Raw genomic sequence first — 16,504 nt, forward strand, 5'->3', positions numbered from 1 at the left:
TGCTCGTAATTTAGGGTGCTCTAAGCTGTACAACACTTTTTATATACAATGAAAGTTTCTTTTACAAAAATGCATACGTTTAATGCAGTGTTCAGCGCACATAAACGTCTGCACACTTGCATGGTGTACAACTACGCGCACGCACACAATGCACTCAAATGCATTGCTAACGTTTCGTGCAAGCAATATAACAGGGAAGGGATTTTCCTATGTCAGTTTATAAACAACGCACCTTTATGTTAGCACCACTTACTTTACTCGTGTTTATTTGCAAACAAGAGTATTAAATTTTTGGCACAATAAATCACGACAGAGATAGCTTGTTTTCTAAACTTTAACTTTTTTTATTGATTGATTTATTAAGTTCTATCTTTTTTTTGCGTGGCCACTTTCTTGGCCAACCTCAGTATTACGTCCACGCCATGTTTCAGGCTTACCGACAAGGGCGACGTGTGAACTGCGAATCCTACGCAGAGCTTAGGAGCGATAAGTTTTCATGCTTTGCCCGATGTTTGCCGGCTCGTAGAAGGCTGGTATGCCTTTTACGATGCCTGAAGCTTACTGTTTTTAAGTATGTCTCATTTCAAAATCAAGTCTTAGTAAAAGAACGAGCTGTACAACCAACCAACCAACGTAAGAGTGATAAATCAGTAAATACGAGTAATATAACCGGTAATCAGTCAAGTAATAAAGTCTCTCGAAACCGGTACTGTACTGGTCAGTTCGTTAACACACACTGAAGAAAATAAATTGAAATAGCGCAAAAGAGCAGCAATAGATAGCAAACAGGAATGTCACGCCTGTGGAACAGTTGTATCAACCCTGACTAAAAGAAAATATGCGCTATAGGCACCGTAAAACCCGATAGACAATATTTGCAGAGTAAAGCTTCCGGCAGTGTTGCAGTTATCACTGTACAGTAGAAAGAAATAGTCATGTTCCACAGTGCGAAACCCGCTCAGTGTCCGAAATGAAGCGTCGTTGATAAAACCATTTCCGACAGAAACTTGATGGTGGCGCCAAGGCTCAAACTGTTCGTGAACCAGCACCGTCCATGGTGACGGCATCGACGTTCGTGTTGCTCATTATGCGGAACTTCGCGGTACCGTCTAGGACAAGCTCGCACAGTTTCGCGCGCCCAGTGCCTCATCTCCCACGCATTCGAAGGCCTCGTAGAACTCGGCCATGCTGGACACCGGCACGACGCAGTCCAATTGAGACTCGCCCGGAGTGTTGTTGCGTCCGCTGCCGTCGCCGCCGCCGCACGACAGCAGGCAGAACCTGCGGAACAAGGTGCGTTGGGCATCTCTCCACACGGCGTCGAAGTTGCTCGCGTAACGATACCCGTCGTAGTGGTCGCTGACCGCCCTGTGGACGACCCTGAGCGAGTACGTCCGCGCGAACAGCTCGAGGAGCCGGTCCGGCGGCATCGCGTCGACTTGCGAGGCGATCGCGTTCGACTGCTTCACGCAGCGTCCGAAGGCGCCGACGTTCTGGTCGTACCACTCCTGGGCGCCACTCTCCCGCGGTTCGCCCGCGCGGAACATCTGCATCGCCAGGAGGACGCCGACGGTGCCCATGTCGAATTCGGCGGGCACCTCGCCCGAGTACAGCACGGGCATTCGGCGGAGCGATGCCGGGAGGAAGATCTCGTTCAGCAGTGGCGAATAGGCAGCGTCGCTGGCCAGCAGGTGACGCCTGAAGGTCACGTGTTCCACTAAAGGCGGGGCGCTGAGGCGTCTCAGGGCTTCGCGCACCTTCAGAGTGCCGTACATCTTGGGGAAGTTTGCGGAAGCGAATTCGGCGACTTCCCTCGGCTGCCAGCCGGAACCGTTTGGCCAGACGCCGAGCGTGGTCCGGTGGACGTGCAGGTTGATGTTGATCAGGAGAGAGACCATGCTCTTCCTGTCTTCTTCGCTCAAGCCGTGCTTCAGCGGGTGCCTGGCGAAGACCTTCCCTACGCTGAAGAAGATGGCGCCTGCCCTCGATGGGTCCGGCATTGCGCTCGCCGTCAAATTGTTGAAGACGTTCGACAACACCGGTGGCAGAACGTCTTGCGCCAACTGCACGCACGTTTTCGTCGCTTGCCTCAGTGGAATGCCGTAGAAGCGCCCGATCTCCATCGCAACGTGGAGTAAGATGTATATGACTCCCAAGTCGATGTCCTTGCGGAGCTCGTCTACGGGCTTTTTTATCGCCTCCGCTTCGGAGACGAGCACGAGCGACGATTCTTTCAGCTGCGACTCGGCAGGCAAGAGCGAGTTCACGAAGCCCATCCAGTCGCGACCGCCCACGTATTGCCTCATGAACTCGAGCCTGGAAGCACCGGCCAACTCCATGTCTCCGGCGTAACCGCTTCGAGGGTGGAGACTCTCGTCGAACTTCAGCAGGCGCATCACGGCGTCACCGGCGTGGAGCCGCCGCACCTTCTTCGCGTCGGCGAACGCGCCGCCGAGAAGCCCCGCCACGAACTCCTGCAGCGACGGGTCGCCGGCTTCCTCGCCCAGTTTCTCGCTCAGCGACTCCCCGCGCGAGGCGTACAGAGCCACGCTGCCGAGGTACGTGACGACGCTGGCGCTGAACAGCGTGGAGATTCCCCTGCGCAGGGAGAGCCGGACGACGCGTCGCAGCACCGACTCGACGTCGGCGGCCGCCAGGATGTCGCTCTCGTCGGCTACGGCTTCCGCGAGGGGCGCCTCGGCGAGCGGCTTGGCCGACATGGCGAACGCGTAGCAGGAGCTGAACGTGGTGGCCAGCTGCACGATGCCCGGGTGCTTCTTGTCTTCCTTGTTGCTGCGGTTCAGGAGGTGGCGGTGGACTAAGACGAGCAGGTCGCCGAGCGCCCTCTTGGTCAGGTCGGCGCCGCCGAAGGTCTTGTCCCCCGCCCTGCCGCACACGTGTGCGTGAAAGTCGTCGCACGGGCTGACCTGGGAGTCCACGAGCGACGCCAGGTCTTCGACGGCCAACCTGCACTCGACGCTGGCGCAGTGCTCCATGACGTTATTTCGAGAGTGTAGCAAGTAAAACGTGATGACGACGCCGAAAGAAGCCGCCGCGACGATGGCGCCGACGGCGACCAGCGGCCGCCAGTTTCGGTACTCCTCGGGCGACAGGCTCCTGGAGACGCTCTTGTGGGGCGTGATGGGTTGAAGAATTGTTGCGCCAACTGCAAAGAAAGAAGAAGATCGCAGAGTCCCAGATGAGTGGAATGCATGAGACGAAAGAGAAACGTGTCCCTCGAAATTATTCCTATTATTGCGCGGCAATTTGACAGTGTAGTCAGGTTCTCCTGTCATTGACACTCCACAGTAATAGTAATGTATTGTGTAATACTAGTAGATTCTATTTCACGGAAAAACAAGAAAAGGCCAGAAAGACGATGCAGGGAACTGCATCGCTAAATCGTATCGCGACCAGAGAAAAGAACAGGGTTACAGAAAAGAAACAGGAGAGTAAACTTGAAATTAAAGTGGTCGTAAAAATATTAAAAAGAGGACGTGATTAAGAACAAAGAGACGTAATTGTACACAGAGTAACTGAAAGAGTACAATAGCGATAGAGAAATATTATACTTTGACGATCGATAGCCCTGAGTGAACCGACACAATTATGTCTAAAGGATAACTGCAACGAAATTTCACTTTAACCTAAGTTAGTTATTGATAAGTAGCCTATAACTATTGGATAAATCTTGGCAAATGCGCATGACCGATAATGGTACAACTGGTAGCGGATACGGCGTCAAGTCCCAGCACGTCACCTCCGAAAATTTTCAGCGCACCTCTGGCAGCCTCGGGCGCAGCCAAATGTCGGAGTTCATGCCGAAGATGCACACATTTTACACATTGTTGTCGCTTCTGGCGAAAGGTAATAGCGGCGTCTTTCCTTTTTTTTTAAAATTTTCGCACCAACAACTTGTCTTTGTGCGAGCTTATCTTAACGCACTGAATCGTAATTCAAACGCACAATTTCGCACGGATGCAGTTCTGTACGCACACCATTTGAAACTGGGCTTATTAAGTTGTCCAACATTTTGTTGAAGTTGGCTTTTAAGTACGCCATACGTTGGTGCTGCTCCGAGTCACTGTCAACGCTCACGTTACCCACTGTTGCAAACTCCTTCCGACGTCACAAATGCACAGGGAAATGGAGGACCACGTCCTCCATGCCATCGCTTACGTGAACAAATTCACCTGAGCGATGACAAGTTGCTAGGCACTAACTGGCCGCCGATCTGCTTACAACGGGTGGACGGATAGAAGAACTTTATTCTGCGAGCTGACGGCTTGATGACGTAGGCTAAGGGAAATGCGGAATGGGAAAACGGGTAAAGTCGCATACTTCTCATGATTCCTTTTTCGAGTGGGAAATCCCACAATGATTTAAGGTCCCGAGTAACGTTGACTTGCGGCGCGGGTGACGGAATAGTCCCGACGGATAACTTGCCCTGCCACGAAAGAGAACTAGACTAATTACTCAATGGCGCACAGTTAACAGGACGATTGTGAGCCCAGTGAACCTGCCTGCGCAAGTAATATTATATCTGAGCTGAGACTGAAGCAACGACACGGCTGTCTCAACCCAAGCATTCTAACCTCTAAAACTATGGCCGTTTTGTGCAACTGAACGGATAGCAGTAATTCCAAGGAGTCCCAAAGAAAGTAATTCCTACCGCCGAAATTCTTGAAGTGCGGGACTCACAAAAATAAAGGAAACACGAAAAAAAAGAAGGAAAGGGTTTCAACCAAAGCGATAGCTGCCGAATCTAAAGCGGAAGCAATAGGTACTTACCCGGACGCATATCGCGTTCAAATTTACCGAAATTCCGCATGTGATGCCAAATGCGTGATGGTATTTCAACATATTTAGAAATTTCCTGCTCCAAGAGACTTTCGCGCTCGGTTGCAGCTTTATTGGACATCAGATCGGGTCGCAAATAGCAAGACACTGCATTCTCTGCAATCGTCCAGATTTTGCTTCGCGATTTTCTTTTGCCATATTTTTACATCCCCATGGACTTTGTTTCCGCCATTTGGATCCAATTTATCGTTTCTGCTTCTCTCATCACGTCGATGACTTCGAGGCCGCATATTTACACTTTGAGTTGCTGTGTGCTTGGTTGTCAACTTTGTCGACCTCTTCCTCAATTCCTTGTCCCCGCATTTGAGCTACCTATATATGTGCACCCTGGCGCCCATTTCTTTTCATCAGCGTTCATCAAGCAATCTTTGCTTGCCTCTTTTCCCACCGACGATAACGCATACGTATATATCGCATCACAGATGTTCGTCAAGATTTGTTGTAGGCGAGTTTGGGAGTATCGAATCCCCGATACATGAAAATTTTTAGCGTATAATCTTGTTGGTTGATCCAAATAAAAGGAGCACGCACCTAAGGTTGAAAGAAAATAGCTGAAGTTTTGTGACCGCTGCGGCTACCCTGTTCACATGAACAAGACCGTGAGAGGGCTCGCTTATATAGGAGTACTGCTAGTTATTAATTTAGAACCAACTATAGCATATTTATTTAGAAATAAATAATCCTACCCATTGGCACGGCTCTTCATTTCGAACAAAGGACCCGCAGGGGGCTCCGGAGCGTCAGTGATACGTTTGTTTTTGTTTGAAACTTAGGATAATGCTCGTTATATTTTGATCACGTGCCACGCTCGCCTAAGGCGTTTTCGTCGAACGTTCAATTAAAACCTGCTCCTTGTAACCAGGTTCGACTGAAACCGAATGCCGGTATAACGAACTTTTGTGACGAGTTTATTATGCCCGGGCACAGACAGGGAGTTGCTATTGAAATACCCCATGGCAACCGTTTGCTATGGCTGCAGCGGTGCAGTTTAAGCTGGGGATGAGAAAAACATTAATTTACATGAAAAAAGTAAAAAAAAACTGCATATGCAATACCGAGTGTTTAATTTCACTTATTGGCTCCGCTTTTTCTCTTACTTATTTGGGCGAATGCAGAACGGTCGCACGTGGAAGCTGTGCTGATTCTATCTCTCTCCCCTCTCCCTTCCAGCATCAGTCCGAAGAAATAAAAAAGCGCTCTCAAGCGCTGCCGGAATACTTGACGCCGCAAACGCACCCGGAGAAGCTCCAGCCCCGTAGCTGTGCCTTCAATGCCGAAGAAACATGGCCGTGATTCTATAGCGTACTCACAGTGGACACAGTATCACTCACAGTGGACTGATGACTTCCTCCTCGTCGGCGATTTCTGTCCCATTTCACTTGACCGTACCAAAGCCTCCGAGGTCTCGGCCGCTGCGTCGGCGCCCGATTTCGCTTCCTGCGTGACGCGAGTAAGAGGTTGCGTCAATCGCCCGCACGACACGCGATGCGACGTTTCCTTGCAGCGCTGTATACACGCAAGCACTTTTGCTGCGCTGCTTCCATCGCTAATCCCTACGCCCTCAGAATAGTTGCAGTGAGCTCAGGCCGCGTTGGGTCTCGCAGAGACGGACGCCTTGCGCATGCGTAGACGACCAGTTCTGGATGTGATTGATAGGCCAGCGAGCAACCGTGTGCTGGCCTTCGAAGCTCAGAGTGGCTTAGATACAAAGTAGCAAATTTGTTTAATTCCCAAGGTGCTTACCTCGCAAATGCCTGACTACCTTCTGCTAAATAAACTTAAATTTCAAACAATAAACTTTCTATCAAGCGATCAATGAATCATGAGTAAGCTTGGTGGCGCCGTCCGGCTCACGATGCTAAACTTCGTGCTCTTCTTTGTCGAGGTTAGCCAAAAATGATCCTTTGCCAAGTGCGTAAAAAAAGTAGTTGTGTAGGCCTTATAGTTCTGCCGAGCACACGGTGTCCTCTATCCTCTTGCGAGTCCTTTCGAGTTGGCCATTTACTATTGCAAATTAACGGTGATGTCGAGGAGATCCCGATCAGGATACGCCAGACCAAATCCTCGACATAGTCATTGTTATTAAGACGACATACGTTTTTAGAAGACGGACTACAGAGTATGCGGCGTAGGCTACTGGAAGTGGACACAGCAGTCTACGTTAAGGCGGTAGCACGAAAAACCTGACGAGTGCATAGTAAAAGTCAATGCAATGCATACAGAGGTTAACAAAATTAACAAAACATTCCTACTTTAGGTAACCGCAGTCCCAGAAATAATATCATTATCTATGGTTTGAAGGAAACTCCTCCAGAAGATGACGGGTTCACTCGAAGAAAGAAGTCGTAAACGACCTCATCATAGACATTTCAGGCACCGAAGTACGTTCTGTTGAGCGTATTCACCGTGTTGGCCCTGAGAAAGGAAATCGGAAGTATTCTTTGATGTTACAGGTTTACGATTTTGCAAAAAAGTTGGCAGTCTTGCGGAACGCTTTAAAGGCAGTAACACACGCATATGGGAAGATTACTTGGGCGATGCTCGTTAAAAGCGCACAAAGCTGCGGCAGTCAGCCATAAGGCGATCGTGTCCAATGCGAAGAAATGTAACCCTGGTGTTTGACAAATTGAAGGTGAACAAGAAACTGTGCGTATGGGATGACTGGTATAGAAACAGGTACAGCGAGACATTGTTACCTGTATATAGCAAACATTCACCCGCCTGATGTAACTGAAATACTGCAGCGCTCTCGTTACAGCTTTAATTCCCCTTCACATTGTTAATAAAACTGATCAATTCGAAGACATTTTACTGCTGTATACTGTTCGAATGTTATCGTAATTGCTGAAACTTGGCTCCATCCCGAAAATCATGATTCATAAATAGTGACACTGTCGTATACGTTGCTGTGCGCTTATCGAAACGGCCGTGGAGGCGGAGTGGTTATCTGGTAGAAACTGGCACAGCAAACCCCGAGTGTGTCGGGTGTACATTTCAGCTTAATCACTGCTCGCTCTTAATAGCGGCTATTTACAGATGCCCAGGAGCGCCTGCGGAATAGATCTACTACAAGTGCATTATTGCTTGCACTGTAGACCGAATTCTTTTAATAAGATACTTTTAACAGTTGATTTTACCTTATCTGACGTAAACCGGGAAAAACTCACCGTTGGTGTGAGGGAAACCCACGGCTGTAAGCGACTGTTAAGTATAATGTTCAGTTTTTGATTAGCCCAAATCACATGTGCAGGGAAGCGCCTCTTCGGTGCAGGATATGGCTCTCGTGGCCTAGAGAACGTATCTCAGATCAAAATTTCAGTGCTGATAATTTTTAACTTCGACATGAGCACTAACCGTAACCATAAGCGTTCGCGCGTCCTAAATAAAAGCTATAACGGAGCTGCTGACGAGAGCCTAATAGACTATTTTGAGAAGGTGTTTTTTTCACTCTATCCTTGTGGCAATGGTAACGAACTATGGCTGAAATTGAAAGAATGAATTATACATTGCAAAGAGAAAAAACCTTTATAACATTAAACTTCTTGAGAACTAGGTGATGGTCCTCTCGGATGATGCGCCGTATAATTCACCTTAAACGGAAACTGTAAAGAAAGAAGAAGCACAGCCGCGAATATCTAACTGGAGCTCTCGCGAAATCTGAAGCGAGAAAATAAAATTGAAAGGAATAATTTCTTTTCGAATACCTTAGCGAGCTTTATGAAGAACCAACCGCAAAAGTTTTCAAAATACTTGTTGAAACCAGAGGATAGCGTTAGTTGTTAAGAAATTGCAGGGTCTGTGGTCACAAATGAACGCATTATAGCGAATACATTCAACAATTATTGTCCATCGGCGTTCACACGCTTATTGCCGGTAAGTATGCTTTTGGCGGAGGACACGGTATTTATGCCAGCAATTGTTGTAACAGAGACAGGTGTGTTGAACCTATTTTTACAAGCAGATACAAAAAAAAGAAAAAGCCGCCAGGTCTCGATAGCACATACAATATGTTTCTGAGGCGATATGCACAGCGAATAACTTCTCTCCATGCACATTATTTTTACTCGATCACTTGGAACAGCTACAGTTGCTGCCGATTGATTATGCGCATAAGTGACCGCCATTCATAGAGAAGGAAGCAAAAGGCTTCTGGAAAAATACCGGCCCATATCCCTAACAAGGTCCTGTTACAAAGTGATGGAGAACATCATTAGCAAAGCAATCATGACGTATTTAGAACAAATAATCTGTTATATCCAATGCAACACGGCTTTAGAAAAGGACTCCCCGCAGTAAGCCAACTTTTAGAGAAGAAAAAGGATTTCGCTTCATTAATTCTCGATTCCAAAGTCCCGCTATATTTATTTTTTTTCTCGAATGCGGATGATCGCGCTGTACATTCCAAACTAATTAGAAAGCTTAGGTACGTTGGTATATACCCAAAATTAGTAGCAGGAACTGCTGCCTATCCCTTGAATCGTCCGCAATTTGTCACCATTAATATCAAACCTGTACTCATGTGTGCCACATGGATTAGGAGAGGTCAGCGTTAGGACCATTAGTGTTTCTCGCGTATGTTGACTTTGCTGCGTTGCGTTGAGGACGGCGTGATAGTGCGGCTATTAGCCGGCGATCACGTGGTGCACCCACGTGGGCGCGGTACAGATGACGAGAGGCAACTGAACTTGTCACTTGACAAAATCGGTGCAGTAGGTGGTGTAGGGATATTAACACCAATGAAAACAAAGTACAGGAGTATAAGTCATAAGAAGTCGTTCGTAAGATTAGGTTACAAATCGATGCAATTTGACATAACGCGAACAGACGCTATAACGTATTTAGGTGTGACCATCACACGTACGCTAAAGTGGGACGGACGTTCACATCTAGAATGTATGCGCGAAAGCATTCAGAATACACTTGTTTTTTTTTTTTTTTGCGAAGGAAGTTGGCTTCGGCACCTGTTCCTGTCAGGCTAACGGCCTATAGAAGATCAGTGCGACCAATCCTCGAGTATGGTAGTATACTTTGGAACTCTCATCAGCTAAATCTTGTAGATAGGCTGGAAAGCATGCAAAAGGAGACAACTACGGTTAATTTTCTCCCCTATTCTCACCACGGTAGCGCTTTTCGGAATGCATAAAAAATACATGCACTTGCTTGTCAATGACGGCTGGAACCAACATAGTCTCTATTGGTGCTGTATGAGAATTATATAAACATACATAAAAACGAGCACTTGAAATCACCTCATCATCGTTCTATAGTAGAAATTGTCATAATAAGCACCTGAGACTATACATCACACGCTGGGACACATTATTCAAATTCTCTCTTTTTTTTTAGAACATGTATAGAGAGATGAAATGCGTTGCCGCAGGAAGTTGTCGAAACGGAATGTATAGACCAGAACACAGAAAAAAATTTGAGTGGCGCCATTTTCAAAGCGTGGCGGCGCCACCTGCTGCTCCAACGGCTCCGAGCTGCCAAGCGAGGCGACCGCAGGTAGACGCATAGCTTGCGCTGCTTGCGCTTTGATATTTCTTTGACGTTCTCACGAAGGACGGGATGGTGAATTTTAGCTAACGAATTCGACTAGTGAACTTCAGATTCTCGGCAAGATTGTGCTGCAAATCGGAACGGCTGTGGCAAGCGCAATGTCCCCAGACGCAGCGGATAGTTCGGTTATGTCCGCGTTACCTTTGCATGCGGAAACATTGGTTCTGCGGTTGTTACACTTTCATTTGCACGTCTGACAATACGTCAGTAGCTAGTAAAGCCCTTGCAGTACGCGATATAGTTTACATCCGCGCTGTAGTGCCTGGAAAAATCTCGTGGCCCACACCTTGAAAACAGGCGGCATGCCGTAGGTTAGAGTAAGCGTAGCGCATTTCCACGAATGCCCAGATGTGTCCGTTTTTGTCTCGAGGGGGGGGGGGCGGAAGGATGAAATAACATTAGTTCAACCGTGTCGGATCTACTGCGCAATGTATACATACTTTTTTAACAAACATCGCTGCTCTTGCCCTCTGGCCAGTAGTTACAATAAGCAATGCAAACCAGCTTTCACGCGTAAAGGTTTCGAATAGTTGCTGTAAGGTATTGCGAAGTTTCGTGGCCACTAACGCCAGTGCACGGAATTCAATCTGTTGCGCATGAGTTCGATTGTCATGAGCGTCAGAACTTTGTAGCGGTACGAACACTTTCGCGGCATTTACTTGTGAATGAGGTGCGGACTTCTATGGCGAGAGCCGCTGTACGAAGCCTACCTAAGGCCTTTGTGTAATCGAGGCCCGTAGGCAGACACATACACATAGAGAGACACGCACAGATACACATATACAGAGACAAAAGGACATGCATGGCTGAATATGCCACAGCGGCACAGCTCTCGACGTACATCGTGTTCGTCGTAAACGGTGCGCTGCAATCTGCTCCGTTTTCGCTGGCTGTTTGCACATCCATATATGACGCAGTGACGCCCCGATGATGTTCTGTACTTGGATGTTGCGGGCACAGACATATTTACACATTGAACACCCCTTAACACACACACATGCTACATGCACGCGAACGTGCCTTGGCAGCTCAGAGAAAATGGCGGCCGGTCGCTGTGTACCGGACTATGCGCTCAGCCCATCCGGTTCGTGACTATCTGGTCTATAGACCGTTTCATCGGGCGAGGAGGATAGGGCGCGCGGAGAGCCTTTCCTCCTCTCTGGCTTGGGCTATCCGGCGCGGCGCTGCTTGAAAGTATTGCTGTCGCGTGCTGCGGAACGATTTCGAGATGTTTTAGATGGTACTTTGTGAAATTTACGCCGTGTCCGTTCATATAAGGTCGTCAGGGAAGCCTTTCGGTGCATCGGTAACTACAGTAGGCGGAAATATCTTTTGGGGGCGCAAAAATGTGACGCGTTTTATCAGCCGCGGTGTACGTACATTATCAGTCGCGGTGTGTGTATGTGTTGTGAACCATTTTGCTTATATCGGTTTTAATTCAACAAAGAAAAGCGGTGTGTCTGTATTAGCAGCATGAAATGGTAAATCTGCTCAATATCTGATCGCTTGGCGTAGGGAGTAAAACATAAAGCATAAGAGCGCATGCTCGTGCACGGCCAACCTCAGGCAACCACGAAACATCTAAGCGGCAGGCGCAATCAAATATTTGTGATACACCGGCATCGTTATCGCGCATTTCAAGTTTAGTAGGCTTCAAATTACCATATGTCTACGCTAGCCTTCCTGCATCAGGCCGATGGCGCTGCTCAACAAAGCGATCACTGCGGTTGGTGAACCAGCACGGTGCATATGTAAGCTGTGCGCTTCGGCATTGCCTTTTGGCCTGCATACAGCCATAATATCTGAGGGATCGCATAAAAAGGATGCGATGCCTATTTTTGAGGACAAAATTTCCGTAATGTGTGTGAGTGCGTCGTAGAGAATGGAACGAACACAACCGAAAAAGAAATTCGGTTGTCATCCTCTTTCTCGAAAAAGCAAGAGAAAACTGGCTAACGCCGCAATAGGGCCTCGCATAGTCACGTCGCACAACGTTTATAAATATGTAACCGCTGATGCGGTATGCTTGGACCATGCGATATATAGAACAAATATATATGTAATCCAGCACCTACCACTGCTTAGGACGCTCGCGCAGTTCGTAAACAGTCCCTTTGCTGGACAAGCGTAATTCAGACTGTAAGGTATGCTGCTATCACTTGCCAAAACTATTTTATTCAGGGGCGGAAACCTCATCCATCGAACCAAGTAGTCCCGCAATGTAACCTGCAGCGAACAGTTTGAACGCTTGTCAATGTATAACATCACAGCTCCTATCGTAGTAGAACGGTACCCACGCTCACGCTGTTACGATCGTCGCGTATGTTTCACGGCTCCTAAACCGCAGCTTAGAAATAGAGGATAATACTGCAATAAGGTCACGTTAGTGACTGGAACATTCAGAAATACACAATTCATCTCCGAGGCTGATTGTAGACTCGAATATGCGCGCACGCATCGTGCTGCGTGTTCCGTCCAACTCAACGCCAGCAGAAATTCCGGCCATGACTCCTTAAACCACTTCGGCACGTCTCACAGAACCGTTTACCATGTAGAAGGCGCATGTCATACTAAGCAGACCGCACGACCGCGAAAACATACGCCAGAACCTGCCGCCGAGCGTATACCTGCCATGCAAAAGACCGCTTTCACCCAAGCCAGTGTGGCGCTGCTCATAGGCGGCGCCACTGCGTTCACAATATGGCGGCGCCTACGAAAAAACGGTCTATAGATGACTTTGTGTCGAAAGTGGAGTCGTAGTTTCTCACATAGTAAGAATAGCGTTACATGTTGCTTTACTTGTGCGTTTGGCAAGTGTCACAATGTCTTCGCCATTCACGTGCATTTTTGGTTAACGAGGCTTAATGCTTTGCTTGCTGCACCTGTTGTTTGTCGCTGCTTATAAATAATATGTTTACCACACGTGCCTTCTGCGTGCACTTGATAACCCTCTTCCATGTAACAGCCTGTGCAAGGCTTACGCTATTTGTCAAATGAAAAAGATAACGAAACCAGTCGTTCGAATGTGCCATGGCTATAGCGGTGGTGCCGTACGTTGAACGTCTCTGCCATGGTCACGTGGGATGGCTCTTGCTGTTTCTTGGCTGGCATGGACATGGACCGCCTCCTGGCTCCGCGACCGAGGGCCGAGGGTCGCCCGGTGACCGTGGCTTCTGCGAGGCGGTTCACATGATTGCCATCTTCTTCGGGGCTGTGCGGGTCGGACGCCGGCGGATTTCTTTCTGCGTCTGCGTCAAGCATCCCGGTCAAAAGAAAGACGGCAAAAATTATTTTCCTTTATCAGTCGTAGTCTTTTGTTTTTGGCGTTAGAGGTGGCATTGGCATCGCACAAGCCCGGCGACTGCTCCTTCCGATTGTTGTAAGTTACGGTAGCTGAAGACTAGTGCTAAGCGTCGCGCGTTTTACAAGGCTATAGAAAAAAAAAGTGAAGAAACCGAAAATGCATGTTAAGGGTGCAAGGGGCCGCATATAGCAAGCGAGAGAGGGAAAGAAAAGCAGCAGATCAAAAAATTAAATTAGGGTGTTTTACGTGCCAAGACCACTTTCTGATTATGAGGCACGCCGTATAGTGGGGGACTCCGGAAATTTCGACCACCTGGGGTTCTTTAACGTGCACCTAAATCTAAGTACCCCGGTGCTTTCGCCCCCATCGAAATGCGGCCTTCGTGGCCGGGATTCGATCCCGCAACCTCGTGCTTAGCAGCCCAACACCATAGCCTCTAAGCAACCAGGGCGGGTAAAGCAGCAGATCCAATGAGCTGGAATCTACTTACACTGAAGCTTTGTGTGAGTGCGGAAGGAGTCCAGACACTGGTTTGTGTTCATTGGATGCCCACACAAAGTCAGACAGAATGCCGTAATAAAGCATTGTGGAGAGGCTAAAGCAATGTCTTGTGAATGTACAACACACACGTCAATAGATCGCGGGGCGTCCTGGCGTTTTTCTGGTTATTTCCTTTTCTTTCCCTGCAGGGCCGCCGCTGCCGCTGCCGCGGATGCGCGGAGACGAGCTCCATCTCGAACTGGTGCAAGGAACCCAGCGGCGGTGACGTCACCAGCGTCCCACGCTATGATTGGTTTGGCTATTTGGCAAGAGAACAGCCACGCAGCACTTGCCGTCAGGAAAACTCCGAGGGGTTCGCAGAAAAGAAAGGCTTTGCTCTTAAAAGGCAAGGATGGGAATGGCCTGGAGGTCAACGAGAGACACGTCAGGTTTGCTTCCCTACACTTGGGCCAAGACACAGTGGAGTGGAAAGGGAGGTTGTACAGGATATTTATACTGTGTATAAATGGTTGTTCAGAACTGTGCACCTCAAGCTTTTTTTTCTTCACGAGCAACGTATGTGGACATGGTTCAAGTATGACTTTAGTAATGTATATTCATGCGTGTGCTACATCAGTGCAGTAGCTGACAAAACAATATAAGCAAATAACGCGCTGGACTGAACGGTCCGAAAATATATGTATACGAAACGTCTCTCTCCGTTGGCTCTATGACTTCGTCACTTCAGAGTAATATAAGTCAGCAACTGACGTGTAAGCAGAATGATATTGTCATCAGGAGGTGTCCAACACCGTAGCGCTGTGAGATTGATGTGTGTCCGGATAAAGCGACGTTCATTCTACTAAAGGATGACGCAGCGAGAGCTGGACCAAATCATGATGTCGTGAATGCACACGCACCCACACACGCGCCCACGCACCCCCCCCCCCCCCCCCCCCACACACACGCACGCACACGCACCTACGCGCTCCCCACGCAAACACACACTCGCTCTCTCTAGACAACTTGTATCGAGCGCATCGGGCTAGAGCAAATATAGGTGCGAGCGCTCGGATGTTGTCCTTCAAAAGCGCCATTTTCGCGCTATCTCTACCGGAAGCTGTCAACGTACCTTAGTTGCACACTCAAATAATGAGTTTATTTTAAAAATTTACTGGAGGAAACTGTGGCGCTATAATGATTACAGGAATTGCAAGCATGGCTGTTAGGCCAGCACGGCAAGGATTGGCAGTTTACGAATTTACCTAAAAGTCGTCGCTTTGGCTTCGAACGGCTTCGCGATTTTGTGAACTCGTCATTTTAAACAAAATGTTAAGTTAAGAATGCTGCAATTCAGAACTGTGACTGAACAGCGCGATTAAAACAAGGACGCAACGCGAATTCATAATGTGGTTACGTAAGTGTGTTGAGACGATTCGTCTAGTGTTTAAAAGGAAAGCCATAAGCACTTGGAACTTTTAGAGTGTTGATCTAACATCGCAGTAACGTATAAAGCCATAAGCACCACGCTGCTTATGGATTCCTACTGAGCTTGTTGAATACTGCAATATTCAACAAACTCATGTACTAGCTACCGTTCTGACGGTAGCCTGCACGATCTGATTCCGTCTATTAATTTTTTGCTGTAAACTCAACGACTCAATCGGCCGTATCATCTCAAGGCCAGTGCTGGTTCTGCATGTAGCAGGCGTGAAAAACAAAAGCGCACGTACCCTTGGGGGGAGGCTTGTCGGGCGACCATGGGCTTTGCACTCGGACTTTGCTCCCCTTCCGGGTGGGCCAGAGCTCTTCGTCGGCCTCCGGCTTGTTGGCGTCCTCGGGCTTCGCCTTCTTCTTTTGGTGCTGATGCTGCTTCTTGTGGCTGGCGTGCAGAATGCCCTGAACCACGCTGCCTGTCGCATTCGGGGCCATCGAGGGCGCGTTCGCGACGCTATCTGGACGGAGCCCGTCGCTTCGCGGAGCCGCCATCGCCGGTAGCTTCTTCTTCTTCTTATGCGCGAACACGGGCGCACCCGCCTCACGCTATGCTTCGGTCACGTTCCCTGTAAGTCACGAGGAGACGAATACCCCTTGACTGGGCTACCTGAAGGAACCATGTGTAAGGGTGGCTTTGAATGCTAATGTGTTACAAACACAATGTGAAGTTAAACTATCTAGCGTGTAGAGAGAGAGAGAGAGAGAGAGAGAGAGAGAGAGAGAGAGAGAGAGAGAGAGAGAGAGAGAGAAGGGAAGACGGAAAGGCAGGGAGGTTAACCAGACTGAGTCCAGTTTGCTACCCTA

At 48.4% G+C, this 16,504-nt stretch overlaps 1 protein-coding gene across 1 annotated transcript; it reads right to left on the minus strand.

The window, feature by feature from the left end:
• Nucleotides 1-210: 210 nt before the first annotated feature.
• LOC142557163 (uncharacterized) lies at nucleotides 211-16,256 on the minus strand. The gene is made up of 4 exons (XM_075668827.1): nucleotides 15,937-16,256; nucleotides 13,474-13,667; nucleotides 6,192-6,297; nucleotides 211-3,166 (listed from the first exon to the last, which is right to left on the minus strand). The coding sequence occupies exons 1-4, from the start codon at nucleotides 16,190-16,192 to the stop codon at nucleotides 1,110-1,112; spliced, it is 2,613 nt and encodes an 870-aa protein (XP_075524942.1). The 5' UTR covers nucleotides 16,193-16,256; the 3' UTR covers nucleotides 211-1,109.
• Between the last annotated feature and the right edge of the window lie 248 nt (nucleotides 16,257-16,504).

Source organism: Dermacentor variabilis, chromosome 9, assembly GCF_050947875.1.
Source record: "Dermacentor variabilis isolate Ectoservices chromosome 9, ASM5094787v1, whole genome shotgun sequence".
Taxonomy (NCBI): Eukaryota; Metazoa; Arthropoda; class Arachnida; order Ixodida; family Ixodidae; genus Dermacentor; species Dermacentor variabilis.